Source organism: Dipodomys spectabilis, unplaced genomic scaffold (assembly GCF_019054845.1).
Source record: "Dipodomys spectabilis isolate Male_0828 unplaced genomic scaffold, ASM1905484v1 ptg000783l, whole genome shotgun sequence".
Classification (NCBI taxonomy): Eukaryota; Metazoa; Chordata; class Mammalia; order Rodentia; family Heteromyidae; genus Dipodomys; species Dipodomys spectabilis.
This window is the reverse complement of record NW_024871460.1, coordinates 3,076,842-3,094,837: the sequence shown is the minus strand read 5'-3', so window position 1 is coordinate 3,094,837 and position 17,996 is coordinate 3,076,842. Positions and strand designations below refer to the sequence as shown.

General features: G+C 43.2%; 1 protein-coding gene across 1 annotated transcript in view; it reads left to right on the top strand.

Annotated features, from left to right (window-relative positions):
* Window positions 1-5,934: 5,934 nt before the first annotated feature.
* The window catches only part of Fer1l6 (fer-1 like family member 6), a 125,983-nt gene continuing 113,921 nt past the window's right edge, over window positions 5,935-17,996 (top strand). The window contains exons 1-5 of the mRNA XM_042673094.1: window positions 5,935-6,013; window positions 8,921-9,041; window positions 11,728-11,782; window positions 12,119-12,250; window positions 15,803-15,865. Coding sequence (XP_042529028.1) covers window positions 5,935-6,013; window positions 8,921-9,041; window positions 11,728-11,782; window positions 12,119-12,250; window positions 15,803-15,865 — 450 coding nt within the window. The remainder of the gene's footprint in view (window positions 6,014-8,920; window positions 9,042-11,727; window positions 11,783-12,118; window positions 12,251-15,802; window positions 15,866-17,996) is intronic.

The following is a 17,996-nucleotide window of genomic DNA, read 5'->3' as shown; positions in this document are numbered from 1 at the left end:
TGATTTAACCTGATACGAAGAAGATGGAATAGGAAAGATGCACCATTTTTTAGGGCCCCAGGCAAGAGCAAGTGTTGGGTTCTAACCACCCTGTGTTGTCATTGACACCACCTGCCAATAGCAGTTTCTCTATCTTCCTTGTGCTCTAAGCATGAGTGGTGGTTAGCTATCAGGAAGGAGCAACAGAAAAGGGAGATCATGGCTCAGGCTGGGAAAGGATCATCCCACAACCCTTGGAAGATGGCATGCATAGAGAGCATTGGTGCCGTGTGACAGGGTGGGAACCACACCAGGACCAAGCGTTCCTTTCCGGGGGGAGTCCCACAACAACACCCATCTGCCACCTTGTCGGCGACCATTCGGCAAACATCTCTAAATGACTATGGAAGGCTGGCTTAGCCTGGCTTGGCTTTACAAAGTATGGCTCCAAATGATTCCTGAGTCATCCTTTGTCGGGATAGATCACAGGAAGAAGAGGAAAAAGTCTTCAAATCCTGGGAGATAAATTTTCAAGACTTAGCTAGGTCCTTGCAGGGAAAATATCAAGGTTTTAATGATTACCTGTCAACTTGTGACACTTGAATCTCAATATGATGGCCAACGGAGCTGGAATATACAAAAGAAGGACTAACAGAGAACATCCACTTGCCATGACAATGAAGTAGAAGACTCCAGATCACAGTGGACAAGAGCAAGTTGGTTCCCATTAGATGTGGTACCCAGCCCATTCAGGCTACAATCTGGCTGAATACCTCTCAGATCCCATAGAAGCATTTTCTTTTGACCCTGATGATTCTGTTCCTCAAAGTCAAGAGCTGAGCTGATCCCATATTTAAGTAATTTAAGTAGAGAAAGCATCCAATTCTGTGTTACTTATTGAGATGGAAGATGTGTGGGGATTGGATTATAAAATGCAGCCTTCGCAAGTATGTCCACCGAGCGTTCTGAACGTAATAAATTTCATTGTTCCTTTTAATAAGAAATTGTTTTAAATTTTCTCTCAATATATACATACTTACATATGTATCTATGTGCATGTATATCTTTTAGGACTTGATTCTGCATATGAAATCAAGAAAGCATGCAACTGTTGCCATTTGGAACCTGGCTTGTTTTGCCTAAGATGATGATTTCCAGTTCTTCCCAACTTCTTACAAATGTCATAGTTACATTCTTCCTTATGGCTAAATTCTACCACTGCATATATTATATTTTCTTTATCTGTTTCATTGCTTGGCTATAGAGAACAGTGCTTACATAGTTAAGTGTCTGAGTTGTATCTTGACTTATAGTTCATTGAATATTTCCCTGAGAGTTGTATCACTGGATCCTATGGTAGTTCTATTTTTTTTTGAAGAACTTTTCCATACTGATTTCCATAATGGTTGCACCAACAGTCCCACCAACAATGTATTAGTGTTCATTTTATTCTGTATCCTCACCAGCATTAGTTATTGTTTGTGTTCTTGGTGGATGACCATTCTGGCTGAGGTAAGATAGACTCTCAATGCATCTCCTTTATGGCCAAGGATGCTGACTACTTTTTCATGTGTGAATTGAGCATTTGTATTTCTCTTGAGAATTTTCTGTTCAGCTCATATGTCCTTATTAGTTGGCTGGCTTAGTCATTCAGAGTTAAATTTTTGAGCTCTCATAGAGTCTGGTTGTTAGATCCTTTTCAGATGAAGAGCTGGCAAAGATTTTTCTCCCCCTCTATACGCTATCTCTTTGGTGTAATGACTTTTTCCTTGGCTGGTAGAGAGTTTTACTTTGATGCAATCCCACTTGTCAACCCTTGCTCTTATTTGCTGAACTACTGAAGTCCCTATTCAGAAAATTATTGCACATACCATTATCTTCCAGTGTTTTCCCCACTCTAGTTTCCAAGTTACAGATCTCACACTAAGGTCTTTGATCCACTCAGAATTAGTACGTAAGAAATAGGAACGTAGTTCAGTCTTCTGCATGTGGTTATTCAGTTTTCCCTGCACCATTTGTTGAAGAAGCTATCTTTTCTCTAGTGTATGTTTTTGGCATCTTTTCCAAAATTATATGGCTGTAACTGTGTAGGCTTATTTCTGGGTTTCCCATTTTTTTGTTCCATTGGTGTGTTTGTGTCAGTACCATGTTGTTATTTTGGATCTGTAGGTAGGACTGTTTGGGGAGAGGAGATGTGGAGAGAAGAAGAGGGTAAGAGAATGTCACAAGCTGTCTAATATCAAACTGTATTCTGTCTATGTATGAAGATAGAATAAGCAAACTCATCAAATATGTTAAATGCTAGAGGTCAGGGGTTATTGAAAGGGAAAGCAATAGAGTAGTTTAACTTGACTAGTGTATAATATATGCATGAATAAAATATCTCAGTGAAACCCCTTTGTACAGTTAGTATATACTAAAGACAACGAATGGCAGAAATATAGCAAAGGTTCTTTTGGGGAGTGGATATCAGTGGAAAGGGGTCAGACAAATGGAAAGACCAAGGAAAGTGAATATGATCAAAGTACTTTACAGACATATATAAAAAAATCAAACCATGAAACCTGTTGATATTCTGTTCAGAAGAGAAGAATGAGGAAGAGTGAAAGAGGGAATGGATTTGATCACTCAGTGATGGTTATTGTAGCACGGGTCTATCACCACGAAACCCCCTTATACACTCAATATATATGCTACAAGGAAGAGACTGCCTTTTGAACTTCGTTTTGGTACTGAGGTTTACAACCTGGCGCCCATCAGAATCAATCACCTGTTCCTCAGTCCCATCGCTGAGCATGACTCTTTGGGATGTGACCTGCCAGGGTGTGGTGAAACGCCGTAAGAGCCCCCTTTCCCCGCACAGAAATATAGCATGCAGCAGAAGAGGAACATCTTGTCTTAAATAACTAGGACATGGAGCAAATGCATTGTGATAGGAAGAGAGAGAGAGACAGACAGACAGACAGACAGACAGACAGAGAAAGAGACAGAGACAGACAGATTGAAAGAGCAGAGGTAGAGGCAAATGTTTCAGACCCTTAACAGGGCAGGATATCACATGGATTTGTATTTTAACAAGCTTCTATCAGCTCCATGTTACAGATGCATCTGTAGTGGTTTGCCTTTAGTAAATATATTCCAGTCTTAGAAATAAGATGAATATGTAAATAGGGTATTCCAGGAAGGTATTTCCCAGAAGGAACTGGGAATTTATCCAAGGCTCTTTGAATAAACTGAAAATGATACAAATACTTTTTAAAATATTGTTTTGAGCTAAGGCACCACTATATAACTCAACTTGGTGTTGAATTTTCCATCCTTCCACCTCAGCCTCCCAGGTACTGGGATTACAAATGTGTACCACCACACTCAGTACTTCTTTCTAAGATCCATCTGATGGCATAAAAATGAATCCTTTTGAAGAATGAATTTCATTAAATACATAGCTAAATGTAATTTAAATTTTGAGGCTTATCCAAGATTTCCTACAAAATAAATTCAGTCCTCAGCTGGAGGCTTTTTGTTCTATTTTCGGTTTTGCTCTTATTTCCCATACTGGGTGGTGTGGGTATGGATTTGGAAGGCAAGGCACACAGGTGACCCACATCTCTGTGTTCTGAGGTGGGAATGGACAGCGTGGACTAGAACTGGCCATGCCATTGACCCACACAGAAGATTGAAGAGGTGGTTCCCATTGAAGAGAGGACTCTAGTGGCATAGCTGGAACACTGCATTGTACCACTGGCTTTGGGCAACTTTCCAATTTAGGCTCCTTTGAGGCCTCACGAGGCTGTTTGTATAACAACTTAGTGAGAAAAGTAGAGTTAAGCTTAGAACTACTTCCCAAAAGACATGTGGGAAAGCCTGGTGAGCCCAGAGCTCACCCATCAGATGGCTAGAAAGTGGCTAGATGAGAGACCCCACTAGGGGTCCGACTCTGCTGTCTATGGCCCAGGTTGGCTACTTCTTAGCAGTGCAGGTGCTGTTGTTCCATACTGAGCACCACTGAGTTGAGTAGATGGGTGGAAGCAAGTTTAACATATGTTTTATTGGATGCTTTTCTTGTTTGGACACAGATATCGGAGTCACGGTAGCTTTCACCCCGAGGAGACCAGGTTGGTATAGGTGTGTCTGTGTGCCTTAACATATCCTGGGGTAATCTGGGAGGAGAGTCATAGATCCTAAGCCAGAAAGCTCAATCCATTTTCCATGACCATGCTGTAATTCTCAGCAAGAGGGCAAGTGTAATGGCAGCTACCACGGTAAGTCTTCCTAATTTGGTAGTTGGCCCCTAGGTATTGCTGGAAACCCGTGACCCCCTCTTATTTGTAAGAAATGTGGGGGAAGCGGGGGGGAGCATGTTGTATATAAAATGAGACTCCTAGCCATAGCTCAATACGGATACAAAAAAAACCACATTTCCTCCTTATCAACCTTATTATATTTATAACGTGATTTACCTTATGTTGCTCTGGGTTTGGGGCAAGTAAGGTCTTTGCTTCACATGGGAAAAAACAAACACTTGTAACTACTCAACACCAAATTCAACAGCTGGGAGCCTGCCCCCTGCCCTCCAGCTGGGCCTCACATCACCGATTCAATTTCTATTTGTGCTATTAGACTGGGCAGGTGGCATGATGGTGCAGACTGGTGAGCCTCCGTGTCGCTCCGCCGCTGGATGCCATGAACTGGGCAGGGAGGGGGAGAATGCAAACACCCATGCTGGGAGTCACACTGGGTGTGCCCCTCACCACTGACTCATGGTTTCAGGCAAACACCCCGTGTGTTTGTGAAACTAACATCGACTTGCTCACTGGAGCTGGTGGCAATATTTGAAGTGTTCCTGAAAGGTTTCCTTGGTTATTCCATAGGGGACTCAAGTTGTGCCTAGATGTAAGTTTGGTGAAGACAGGGCTGGAATCAGAGTCAGGTGGGGAGTCCCTGGCCTCCATCATGGCGCCCCACCCACCTTGGAATCTCTAATGGGGAAGCAAAACCAGGGGGAGTTGGATCATTCTGTGCATTCCACGCCTTGGCTAGGGCCAGTGTTCGGCCTTCATGGCTGTCTCCACCTATGCATTGCCTGGCCTCTCTTCCTCAATCCTTTGAGCATTGCCCTAGGGTGCCATCCATCCTCCCACCCACAGCCAGAGTTCTTCAGTCCCTCAGCTCCAGAAATGTTCTGTGGATGGGGATTTTTGTCTCTCAGAGACAGAAAACCTTCCTTGTGATGCCAGGAGAAATGGCTGTCTTTTTCTGGCTAATAATATCAATAATAATAGGAGCTGACATTTGGGTCATGTACCACATGTCCACTTAGTTGTACGACCTCAGTAAGTTCCAGAGCCTCTGGTCTTAGAAATGATCTAGGAACCTGCTTCTATTGAGGGCATGCTCTCTGCCTTGAAAATGGTCTGTGAGCCTGCTTCTGACAAGTGTTGTTCTCTCAGCCAAGGGGAATGGGAGGCTAAGGATTCTCCGTGGTTAGAGGCTGGCTCTGAAATCAGGCAGACCTGTAATCATCCAGTGACAGCTCTGATGCCCAGAGCTGTGGACGTTAGGAACAATCCCCAGCCTCTCTGAGTCTTGACTCCTCATATGAAGATGAGCAGGAGAGAATTTCTGTAATAAGCAAATGATATCCTTCCTTTCCAGTGCCTACCACAGTGCTTACTTGGCACCAGTAAGCCAGGAAAATGGAGGAATGCCAGAGGTGCTACTAGAATTCCCAGCATGCCTCATCTCCATGAAATTGTTTCTGTGAAACTGGGCCTAGTGGAGGGCTGTGTGTCCTGACGCTGGTCTTTGGATCCTATGCTGGGTGGATAAGGTGTCTGTGAGCCGGGAGGATGCATATCTATGTTTACATATCTCTGTTCTCCTGATATGTGGGGATGACTCAAAGTTTCTACTAGACTGTATTGTTTAGTTTTTCTTCTTCTTTTCAGAAAGGGGATGTTTGGGCTGAAGCTAAAGAAGAAGAAGAAAAATAAAGCAGAGAAAGGGTTAATCCTTACCAACAAGGCTGCACAAGGTGAGAGGTGAGAGGTGGGGCATGGGCCACTGCCCAGGGGCCTGAGGGGCCTCAGGGCCCTGCTGGGCTCAAGGTGCTTCTGTGTTCCAAGGAGTGAGGGGAAAATGTGCCATTCGCTGGTGCTTTAGATTGCCTCCAATCCCAGTGTGGGCCCAAGGCAAACCACCCCAAGGCCCAGGTCATAGTCGGGCAGTGGTGGGGTCGGTGTCTGCTGAGCTCTGGTCAGGTCTCGATGAGGAGACTGTGACCAGAGCTCAAGCTCTATTTATGTTTTGTGACCCAGGATAAGCCACTCAGCACTTCTGACTCTCAGTGTCTACCATTATGAAATGGGTTGCCAGGATGACCTCATCCATCCCTGGAGGACCACAGGCCCATGAGGCTGGTCCTGAGCTACAAGGACTTCAAAACTAGGAAAATGTGGCTTTGAAATGGAGGTCTATGCTGCCTTACTTTATGTCCTAACTTTAAATGAGCTACTCCCTTCTTCCAAAGAGCAAAGCTTTGAGTTACGGCATAAACCTTTCCAATAGAGGCCAAGCCCAGCATTGGAGACACTTGGTAGTGATAGATTGGATTAATGGCGTCCAAGTGGATGCCTGGCTGGTCTGGCTGGTCCCCTGGAGACTTCTGCCAAGGACACTTGATAGAGGACAGTTCAAGACTGGACCTTCCCTTGGCCAACATGCTCCCATGGCAATGGTTGTGTGGTAAGGGGCATTATTCCAGAAGCCTTACTTTGGAAGATTAGAATATTGGAGTCTTTATTACACAGTTAACAGGCTGCAGGCTGCCAGTTGTTACAAAGGCCTGAAGCCCCCAAATACACATAACACAGCTAGGAAACAGGCTAAAGAGAAAGAAGGAACAAAAACAATACCAACAAGCCAATTCAGTTGCCATGGAGAGCTGAATTGGGACCCCATGATGACCGGAGATGAGCCAGGAGACAGGAGACTTGACAAGATCACAGAGACACACGTGGCATGGCTTAACAGTGGCTGGGCTGGGCTAGGCCTAAATAGGGTCTGAGCAGGGGGCAGGTACACAGGAAATTCCCACTGCCAGGCACTGGACTGACAGATTCAGTAACCTATCAGCCAAGTGCCTGCCCCTGGCTTCAGAGATCTGGGCATGTCCTTCACCTGGGAGGCAGGTGATGGATAGGGCGTTTCCCTCTCCCAGCATGAAGACAAGATGCCAGACCCTACCATCCACCATGTGGCCAATATGGTGCCGGCCAAACCTGACTGCCTTACTTCAGTTGGTCTTCACTAACCCTGTCTCTTTATGGGAAGGAGGGTAGTTTTGTTTTTAAATTTTATTATTATTAAATATTATCATCATTAAGTAATTGTATAAAAGGATTACAATTCAATAAGTCAGGTTATGAGTGCAATGCTTTTTGGTCAATGTTGCCCCTTTCTTCATTCTCCCATATTTTCTCCCTCTTGTCCCTACCCTCAAATTACGTAGTTCATTTTTTACATAATGTGCATTGAATATGATGACTGCATTAGCTCACCCTTCTTCTCTCCACTCCTGTGTGCTCTTTGAACCTCCCCCCAAATATGTTTCTACTTCCTGGTATGGCATTTTGATAAACAGTAAATTAATTGTTCAGAGGTGTTATGCCCTCGGATTTCCCCTGCCCCACCCTCCCACGTATACCAGGAGTGTAGCCATTTGCAGCCATCCTGTGGCCTTATGGGTAGAACTTTGATTGATTGATTTGTTGGCAGTGGGACTTGAATTCTGGGCCCGGCCCTGATCTCTTTTACTCAAGGCTAGAGCTCTACTGCCACAACTTCACTTCTTGTTTTCTGGTGGTTAATTGGAGTTAAGAATCTCACAGACTTTCTTGTCCTGGCTGGCTTAGAACCATGATCCTTAGGTCTCAGCCTCCGGAGTAGCTAGGATTACAAATGTGAGCCACTGACACCAGGCCTGGTAGACCTTTTCTTACAGAGAAAAGTCTGCAAGCACTGAGATGTTGATAATAATAATTAAGAATTCCTCTTGGGTAGAAAGGGGATATGTTACAATTTTAGTAGGAGTGAGACTTACGGCTTAATAGGAATACTTGTCCTTTATTTCAACATGATGGCCTCAGGGAGTAGATGGAAAAGACTTTGGGTCTTTCTTGTTGTCTTTGAACTTAGATCTTGATGACACAAGGCTGAATATGCTGTTCTTTCCTTAGAGTACCCTATGAAAAATGATACTTGTGACATATTTAATAAGTCTTGGATGCTTGTTATTTGACCTGATCCATGTATATATAAATAAATATATAGATGGATATATATATATATATATCTGCTTATTTTACAACAGAGATTCAGAGAGGGTGAGTGGCTTGCTCCAAGTTACGTAGCTGATAGTAGAGAAGTTTTACTGAGGAGTCTAGGCTTTCTGGTCCTTGGGAGCGTCCTCTAGTGGGCAGCCTCATTGGGAGCTGGTGGAGATTAGAGCTGTCCACTACAGGCTTTCTGAGGATCTGGAGGCTGTGGTTCCTGATTACATTCCTCAGCCCACAAAGCAAACAGGGCAGAGGGGAATCTGCCTCTCCTGGAAGTTAAATACCTACCATTCTGCTGGGAGGGACTGGCCCTGTGGGAGCCTCCCAAACACAAGTGCCACACACAAAAGTACTTCTGTGGATAACCCTGTCTTCTTTCGGTAAGACAAGCCACATAGGCCTGCTCTTTTTTTCTTTTTGAAGCAGGTAGGTTAGAAAAATCAAGGCATGTGTCTGGCTTTCTGCCAATAATACGTTCAATTTAACCATAGCAGAGAAAAGTCTTGTGGTCACCCTGACCTTCCAGGTGCCTGCAGAGCATGGAGGCTTGAGCTCCCACCCTCCCATCATCTGACGGGGTTGTCTGTTTTGGTTTGCTCTCCTAGATGGTCAGAGTGAAGCAGAAGAGCCCCAGGAGGGACCCTCTCATCGGGAAGGACCAGGAGGAGACTTGGTTCATGATGATGCTGTTCTTACTCCTGCGTCCTCAGCTCCTCCAAAGAGAAGGTATAGGAGCCATGAGGGCAGTCAGTGCATTCTCTGAGCATTGCCTCCAAGCTCAGCTCTGGGAGACCCAGAAGGACAACCTGCCCAGTCCACAGAGGGCCAGAGTCTGAGGCAAGAGGACAAGAATTCTGTATCTACTCAGTTTTCTTTCCAATTGCTGGCCTCTTGATACCAGCCAGTCTTTAGCAAGCTACAGTTCCAGCTCTAGCAAGTTCAGATTTTTAAATGTCCCTCAGAGTTCAGGAATTGCAGCCAGATCAAAAGACAGATTCAGGAGCTACCCCTTCCCCTCTCTTTAATTTCTCATAGCTTCATGTTTGCCCCAGCTGAGAATGTAGTTCTCACACGACCCACAAATACAACCGAAATGAATTGACCTCCTGCATGCTGTATCAGTTAACTATTGATGAGTACAAAAGAACTCCCCAATTAGTGGCTTAATATAGTAAGCCTTAATTTTGTTCTTGAGTCTGCAGGCCAGATGGATAGTTTCAACTGTCCCCAGAGCATTATGAGCTGTGTCATTCACAGGTCTGTGGTCAGTTGTCAACACTGGTCATTGTAGTTTGGGGTTAGTCTAATATTACGTTGACTAGGACACTGTGCCCTGGTACCAGACTTTATAGTAATGATGACAATGGCAGGGTTCTAAGAAGTTATAGGCCTATACTTGGACTCATGCTTAGTACTGGCCAATGAAAGATAGAAGGTCAGTCCATGTCAGAGTGGGAGAAGACTACAAGGTGCAGGGCAGCAAGCTTATGCACGGAGAAGCCAACTATTGGTGCTACTGGTGCTTTCAGTCTGCCATGCTTGTTTATGCCCATTTCTTATGATCACTCATCAAGACCTTCATTTCACACTTAGAATTATATTGATCAGTGAAGCAGATGGGTACTTCCTGAACTGTTGTTTGTTAGCTGTGATAACATTGTTGTTTATCAGAGGGGATAGAGGGGAGTGGGAGTCAGGTGGAAATCAGAGAAGTGATAGCTCAGAGGTGACACTTAGGTCATGAAACTTCTGTACACAACTCACTGCCACGTCTACGTCCCTCAACATGATACCCAGACAGGCATCAGCCCTCCCTACAGCCTCTGCCTGGAGACCGTGATCATTCTTTGACATCTTTAAAGATGTCCCTTGGCATTTACCTTATCAAGAGACAACACTGAATAGAGAAAGACAAGTAAGGATTTGTAGCCTTCATCTTCTTTGGTCAGAATATTCTTTAGTAATTGGAATTCTATTTACCCATCCATGTGCGGTTCCCTCCTGACATCTGTTGTTGAGTCATTGTAGCTTACTGAATCTTTAGGAATGTCTTCTTTACAGTTCTTCTGTCACATTTCATGCATGAGTACTTACATACTCATTCTCCTTGTATGCCTTGGCCCTCTCTTTTCTGGCTAGATTATTAGCTCTACAAAGGCAAATGGATGGCTTATTCATCTTTGTTTTTCTTTTTTTGCCAGTCCTGGGGCTTGAACTCAAGGTCTAGGCTCTATCCCAGAGCCTCTCTGTGCTCAAGGTTAGTGCTCTACCACTTGAGCCACACAGCACCACTTCTGGCTTTTTCTGTTTATGTGGTACTGAGGAATTGAACCCAGGGCTTCACGCATGCTAGGCAGGCACTCTACCACTAAGCCACATTGCCAGTCCTTTGTTTTCCTTTTAATTAAGCCTAGTACTAGGCTTCATGTGGTGGTCAGCATGAGTCTACCATTTTATTGATAAAAATAATTTTTAATACATGATCTCCTGTAGCCATCAGACTAACCATATGCAATAGGAATTATGATTTCTGCATTCGAATAAGGAAATTAACCCTTAAGTACAAAACAGGAGAACAGTTGCACTCCAGATCAGTCTCACCCCAAAGCCTTGAGATTTACTATGTTTTCTTTACTGGACTCAATTATATGCAGCAGAGATGAAATTAAATCAAATGCAAGATGGTATCGCTGACCAAGAGAATATAGTTCAATAGCAACTCAGGCTCACTTCAGTTCCTACCCATCGGTGCTTCTGTAACAAGGATTCTTCAAATCTTTCCACTGTGATACAATCTGTCAGTGTCAGGTGTTACACACCTGTTTTCAATTACCTATGACAGTCTAGATAAATGAAATCTCCTAAAATGTGAACTCTCTATGAGATAGACATTTTGGTCACTTCTTCCAATTTTCTCCTTTACCAATCCTTTCAAATGCAATCATAAAACTCAGAATTATTTCATCTACTAGAAATGGTGAAGTGGTCCAGAGTTACAATCAGGCTGGAAATTGGGAGACTCTGTTCTGACCCAGCTCTGCCTCTGACTTTCTAAAGCATCTCAGTTTCTGCTTCAGTAGATAATTGTAAATACTATGGGTAATGTTAGTTGCAGAAAGTTCCAACATTTATTTGTACCAGATACTGGGTTAATAACGCTAACATATCATTTAATTCTAGCAATCACTTCATATGCTAAATGCAGTAATGAGCTCCATTTAGCATGGGGAAACTGAGTCATAGAAAGGCTAAGTCACTGCAACTTATGTTTATCTCCCCAGAGATGTAGAGACAACATACAATACAATGTGAATGAATATACTTAAAATATTTGGGAAAATATTACCATGGCTTATAGACCTAAAGTATGTTCTATTGGATGAAACAAATGCATTATACTTTTTGTTAATAGATCAAAACTTTTGACTAAGATCCATGATGGGGAGGTCAAATCCCAAAACTATCAAGTAAGTGATTGGTTCTTCCCACTCAGTCCCCCTTATTGATTGGTTCTTCCCATCCAGCCTCCCCCATTGATTAGCTCTTTTCACCCAGGCTCCTCCATTGATTAGCTTTCCCTGCCCAGCCTCCCCATTAATTGGCTCTTCCCGCCCAGCCTCCCCATTAATTGGCTCTTCCCACCCAGGCTCCCCATTGATTGGCTCTTTCTGCCCAGTCTCCCCATTGATTGGCAATTTTCACTCAGCCTCCTTCATTGATTGGGTCTTCCCGCCCCCACTTCTCCCTAGGTGAGCAAAGAGCCTGCTGTGCAGAATAGCACCAATGCTCCTTTTGTCTTGTAGATCTCCATAACCATCATTGAGGCGCGGCAGCTGGTGGGTGAAAACATTGACCCAGTTGTAACCATTGAGATCGGGGATGAGAAGAAGCAAAGCACCGTGAAAGAAGGAACAAACAGCCCATTTTACAATGAAGTAAGTCACCAACATCCTCCCCCACAGCATTTTCTTCACTGTCATCCTTTCTTCAGTCAAATAGAAAGCTATGCCCCTACATTCTTTACAGTCCCTCCTCTAAGTTCACGACAAACTCTTGAGCCTGCTTACAAACAGAGTACATAATTTTTTTAAACAAAAAGATCATGAAAAGGTAAAGAATTCTTTGTGATTTAAAAATGATAACCTCCAGTAGATCCATTGTGTTTTTGTAAGTTCCTTATCAATTATGGTCAAAATAGTTGTTGGGATTATTAGTGTTCCAAAACATTATTAGTGAAGAGACACACATTCTATTTTATGACAGAGACATGAGAAATTTAATGATTGATTTCAAAATAGGTTTGCTTTGTTAGAAAGCAAAATGTTGTATTTTTCTAAGCTGCGTGGAAATTGTAAAGAAAAACTTCAGAGGGGAAAACTTTTAACTATTTAACTCCTTGGGCTTGAATTCTGGGCCTGGCTGCTGTCTCTGAGCTTTTGTGCTCAAAGCTAGCACTCTATCACTTGAGCCACAGCTTCACTTCCAGCTTTGTTGGTAGTTTAGTGGAGATAAGAATCTCACAAACTTTCTTTCCAAGGCTGGCTTTGAACCAAGATCCTCAGATCTCAGCCTCCTGAGTAACTAGGATTACAAGCACAATCCTCTTTTTTTTAATAAAAATATTATGTAGTTAGAAAATGACAGAACATGGGGCTGGGAAGGTGGCTCAGTGGTAGAGCGCTTGCCTTGCATGCCTGAGGCCCTGGGTTCGATTCCTCAGCACCACATAAGCAAAAAGTAAAAAGCCGGAAGTGGCACTGTGGCTCGAGTGGTAGAGCTCTAGCCTTGAGCTGAAGAGCTGAGGGACAGCACCCAGGCCCAGAGTTCAGGCCCCACGACCGGACCCCCCCCCCCAAAAAAAAATGACAGAACACAAAATGATATGTAGTAAAAGCATTCATTTCCTCTGATTTTTGGCCCTTAATCCCCCAGACTTGATGAACTGGAGTCTCGTTCACAGGCATTTGTGAGGGTCTTCCAGAGATGTTTTGGTATGTATAGGAATGCAAGTAAATCTTGTATCTAAACAGTAGCATTCCATAACTGCTGTTTCAGACCTTATTATTTTCATAAAATAGTGTTCCTATAGATGAGGACACAGCTGATCATTCAGTTGGAATCACTTTTCCTGCATGGCTGCAGAATTTTCCTTTGCTTCGATGGACTATACTTTTCTAAGCCAATCAGTTTCTCCTTGATGAATAATATTATATTTGTTCAGCCTTTGGCTACTACTACTACTACTACTATTTCTATAGCATACTTGGGGCACCAGGTATGTGCATTTAAGATGTTGATATTACCTAATTGCTCTTCAAAGAGATCATCATTTATACTCTGAGTGCTTTTTCCTGTAGGTGCTTTGACATTATGAGTTCTCAGGAAATGTTGCAGACTCTTAATTCTTGTCCTAATGGGAATGGTAATTAAAAAGGAAGGCCAAGAGAGCATGGGTAATGGCATCAGTGGGAAATACTCAAATCCCATTTGAGCTATTAATTCCTTTCCTCTTTATCATTTCTGCCTCTGACCTTTGAAAATGTGAATAGTTTTCCCCTTCCTGATCCACTCTCACTCCAAAACATCTTTTGACTTGAGTGTGATATGAGATTATGTGTGAAAACACACTAAGACTGCAAAGCCATATGGATTCATTAATTATAATTATGCATACAAGTACTGGGTCTAAATGTTATTAAACTAAACACAAATGCATAGTCAATAAGAAATCAAGTAAAGTCATAGATGAACTTGGAACGTTTGTCACAGCTTTGACCATAACTTTTTTTTTTTTTGGGGGGGGGGTCCACCTTCCCAGCCCCTTTGACCATAATTTTGAAGCCCAAAGGTCATCAGGGGTTAAAGGAACTAGTGAGTGGTGACTGTGGACTATTTCCCAGCTCAAATAACATGCGTGAGTCCAGCCATCTTGCCTGAGGAACTTCAGACAGGAACAGAAAACCCAGCAGAAGGCAACAGATGTTGGAACTGATTAGGAACCCAAAGGAACTTACTACATCTCACATACTCAGCCTTCTCAGGAAAGGAGGAGTTCCATATAAAAATCAAGGGCTGGGAAGGTGGCTTAATGGCAGAATGCTTGCCTTGCACGTATGAGGCCATGGGTTTGATTCCTCCGCACCACATAAGCAGAAAAAGCTGGAAGTGGAGCTGTGGCTCAAGTGGTAGAGCACTAGCCCAAGTGGTAGAGCACTAGCCTTGAGCTGAAGAGCTGAGGGACAGTGCCCAGGCCCAGAGTTCAGGCCCCATGATGGACCAAAAAAAAAATTGACCTAAGTTTTGGGACCCACGCCCTTAAAATGTTTGAACATAAGTATATGAAATAAAAGCATGAAAGCATATGAAATGTCTGCAGTGCCATACTTATTTTCTTATTAAGCAGCAGACACTGAATGTAGTCTTGTTGATTTCTGAGGACCACCATTCTGAGGCGCTTTTATCGTAGCATATGATGATATATTTGGATTTTTCTGTTTTGTCCTTGGAAAAAAGCTTTAGTGTCAGTTTTCCTACCTGCATATCCAGGCCTGACGTGTCATTCTTCCAATCTGTAGCCTAAAGGAAATATTTTAGGGGAAAATACTCTCATAGTCCCATCTCCTCACCCCTGTGGGTCCCCAAACACACATACAACCAAGCACACACTAACACCACCCACATCTTCTGCATCTCAGAAAGCTCTAACCTCCCTCATTTAGGAGATTGACTTGATGCAAAGGTCAAATAAAATGTCTACTACTTATCTAGTCTGTTGTGTGACAAGTTCAGGAGAACTAAGGCCCAGAAATAACCGTTGGTATGAATCTGAGCATCTTTTATATTCTTTGGTTTTTAAAATATTCCTATCTAAAATAAGAGACTTCATTTAAATAATTTTTTTCAGCTGTAAAATTCAACTACTTTTCTAATATCAAAAAAATCACCAATATCCATAATTTATTTTTGTCCTCTCTCTCCCTATCCAATCATGGTAATTTCACAGGGTGTCTGAAATTTTTTGAGAAATTCGGGTTCCAGTCAACTGCACCGTAAATTAAAATCACACCAAAATGCCATTTTTAGCCATCATTGTAAGCATACAAATGAAAAGAATTAACAATATCAAGAGTTGGTAAGGAAGTAAAGAAATTAGGCTGTGGTGGGGTTCTAAAACAGCCTAGCTCTTTTCAAAAGAAACGTTAATACTGTATTAAAATTTTACATATCCATAATTCAGAAATCCTACTTTGCATGTCCATTTAGTGGCACAGGAATACATATAGCCCATGGAAAGGTATTGATAACATTCCTCCTTTTCAGACTTAACAAATTAGCACTGAAAACAATGTAAATGAACTTTAATAGGAGGTAGCTACTCAATTGCTGATGTACTCAGGCCATTGGGAACTATGCTGTTAGTTGGCTAGAACAAAGCAAACCTAACAAAGCTCTTAGATGCAAGCCAAGGTAAACTTGATGTTTTACAGTACTTTGTCTTCGACTTTATTGGGCCTCAAGTGCATCTTTTTGACAAGATCATCAAAATCTCCGTAAGTATACCATGGGTGGTGAAGGCCATGGGAAGGAGTTGGGACAGAGTCCAGGCACTGTGGACTTTGTAGGACTGCTCAGCATGCATAGGAGTGAGTAGATTTGAGAGGGTCGTATGGTTGGGGGTTGGTGTATTTGAAGCAAAACTTGAGATATCCCAGTGCAGAGGAGTTTGGGATGTGAAACCATCTCACTAAAATCTGTGCTTCTTGGAAGCAAGCTGGAAGGAATCAACAATACAATCACTACTAATTGTGTGTTGGAATGTGAAATACATGCTTCACATGACATCTCAATAGATTGTCATTTGGGGTTGATTTTTTTTTAACCAAGTAAGTGTGAAATGTTTTCCTCTTAGGATGATATTCACTGTAATGATAATCACAACCCTTTCACTCCTAGTTGGTGATAGATAGAGAATTGGGAATAAAAATCAGGAAGGAACAAACTGTGTTAGTCTCATCAGTGAAGATGCTGGATCAGAGATTTGGAGCAAGGGGTAGCCATTGAGATTCTTAAATATTGCCTCTAAGTATGGACCTCAAGACTTGCCCAGAGACCATTAGGTCTCACCCTTCCTGAGGCCTACCAGGGAGGAGACTTGCTTACCCCACAGACTAGGACTGAAAAGGATAGAGTTACCACGGTCAGCCTGGTGCTTATCTGTGTCCCCTCTACTGAAGTGAGAAGGAAAACCTTCCATACTGAAGCTGTCCTTGTTTAAAAGAGAGAAAGAGAGAGAGGCCAAATGGGAGCAATACACACACTACCAGTGGAAGATGAGCAATGGTATCTATCTCCCCAGTCTCAGTGATGACCACATCTCCCATGGGCAGAATGCGAGGCTGAGGCTGAGTGTGCCTGGAGCATGTCGGGGAATGCTTGAGGGAAAAAATGAGTGGTGTCTGCAAGAACAGAACTGGTTTATGTGTCAGTGAGACTGTGGAGAATTAAAGAACTCTAGATGGAATTGTGAGGATAACAATACTTGTTAGAAATCTCCTTCCAGGTTCTTTTCTTGCCTTCCTGTCTATCACCCACTCAGTCACAGTCTCACACACACACACACACACACACACACACACACACACACGACATGATGCCTGTAACCACAGAAACACAACAATAAAGCCCCGTGTCCTGGCCTTGGTCCTAGTGGAGTTCTGATGTTACACTCCCCAGGAGCACTTGAAGACTGTGACTCTTAAGGAATGAAAAGTCAAAGGCCAAGTGTTCTTAGTGCCTGACTTTCAGGCATGATGACAACTGGTGCAGAAGGTATTTTGGGGACCTGGGGCTGTGCCTACACACGGCAGCCACCTGTTTGCAAAAGGAGCTCCACAGCAGTTTCCAAGGCTTCTGAGGTTCACGGATGAGGTTCTTGACTAGGTCTTTATGTCATAGCATAGGCAAGGGTGAGATCTATGGAGGTGATGTATGGATTTTTAGATACAAGATCAAACCTAGTGTGGCCCATCTCCTGTGCGCCTTTAATTTGGAAGAAGAAAATACCTGGTTGTCCCTAAATAACTTGTAGGGAAAGAGATAAAAGATTTTGAGAGGGAAAATCCCCTTGGGAGGGGAATGTTTAATGCTTTTCTGTCAGGTAGGTGGTTCATGCTTGTAATCCCAGCTACTTGGGAGGCGGAGATAGGAGGATCACAATCTGGTGCCATCCTGGGCAAAGGCACAAAGACTCTAGCTGAAAAACAAACTAAACTGAAAAAAACTGGGGGTGTAGGTCTTACGCTGGAGTGCTTAAATACCCCGAGTTCAATCCTCTCCTATCCCCGCAACTTCATGAAATGAAACTCAGTGTGCTTAGGAAGAATTCACTACTGGAGAGGAATGAGGGCTGTGAGCAGATGCTCTCAGGACAGCCTGGCAGTCAGTGGTCAGAGGCGGGGTGGGTATAAGAGGCCCCCACAGGCCTGGTCATCTCATGCTTCCCTGTGCCAGGGTCATCTGACAGGCAGCCATGAGGCAGATGCTCCAGGAGGCCTGCTGTGTTCATGGAAGGCTCATTTGAGTTTTTTGTACTCCATCTTGCCCATAAGATCCTCATCCAAGGAAGAGAACATGAGACAAGCTTCTCAGGCCTTTGAGACTCACTCTAACCACCATTAGCAT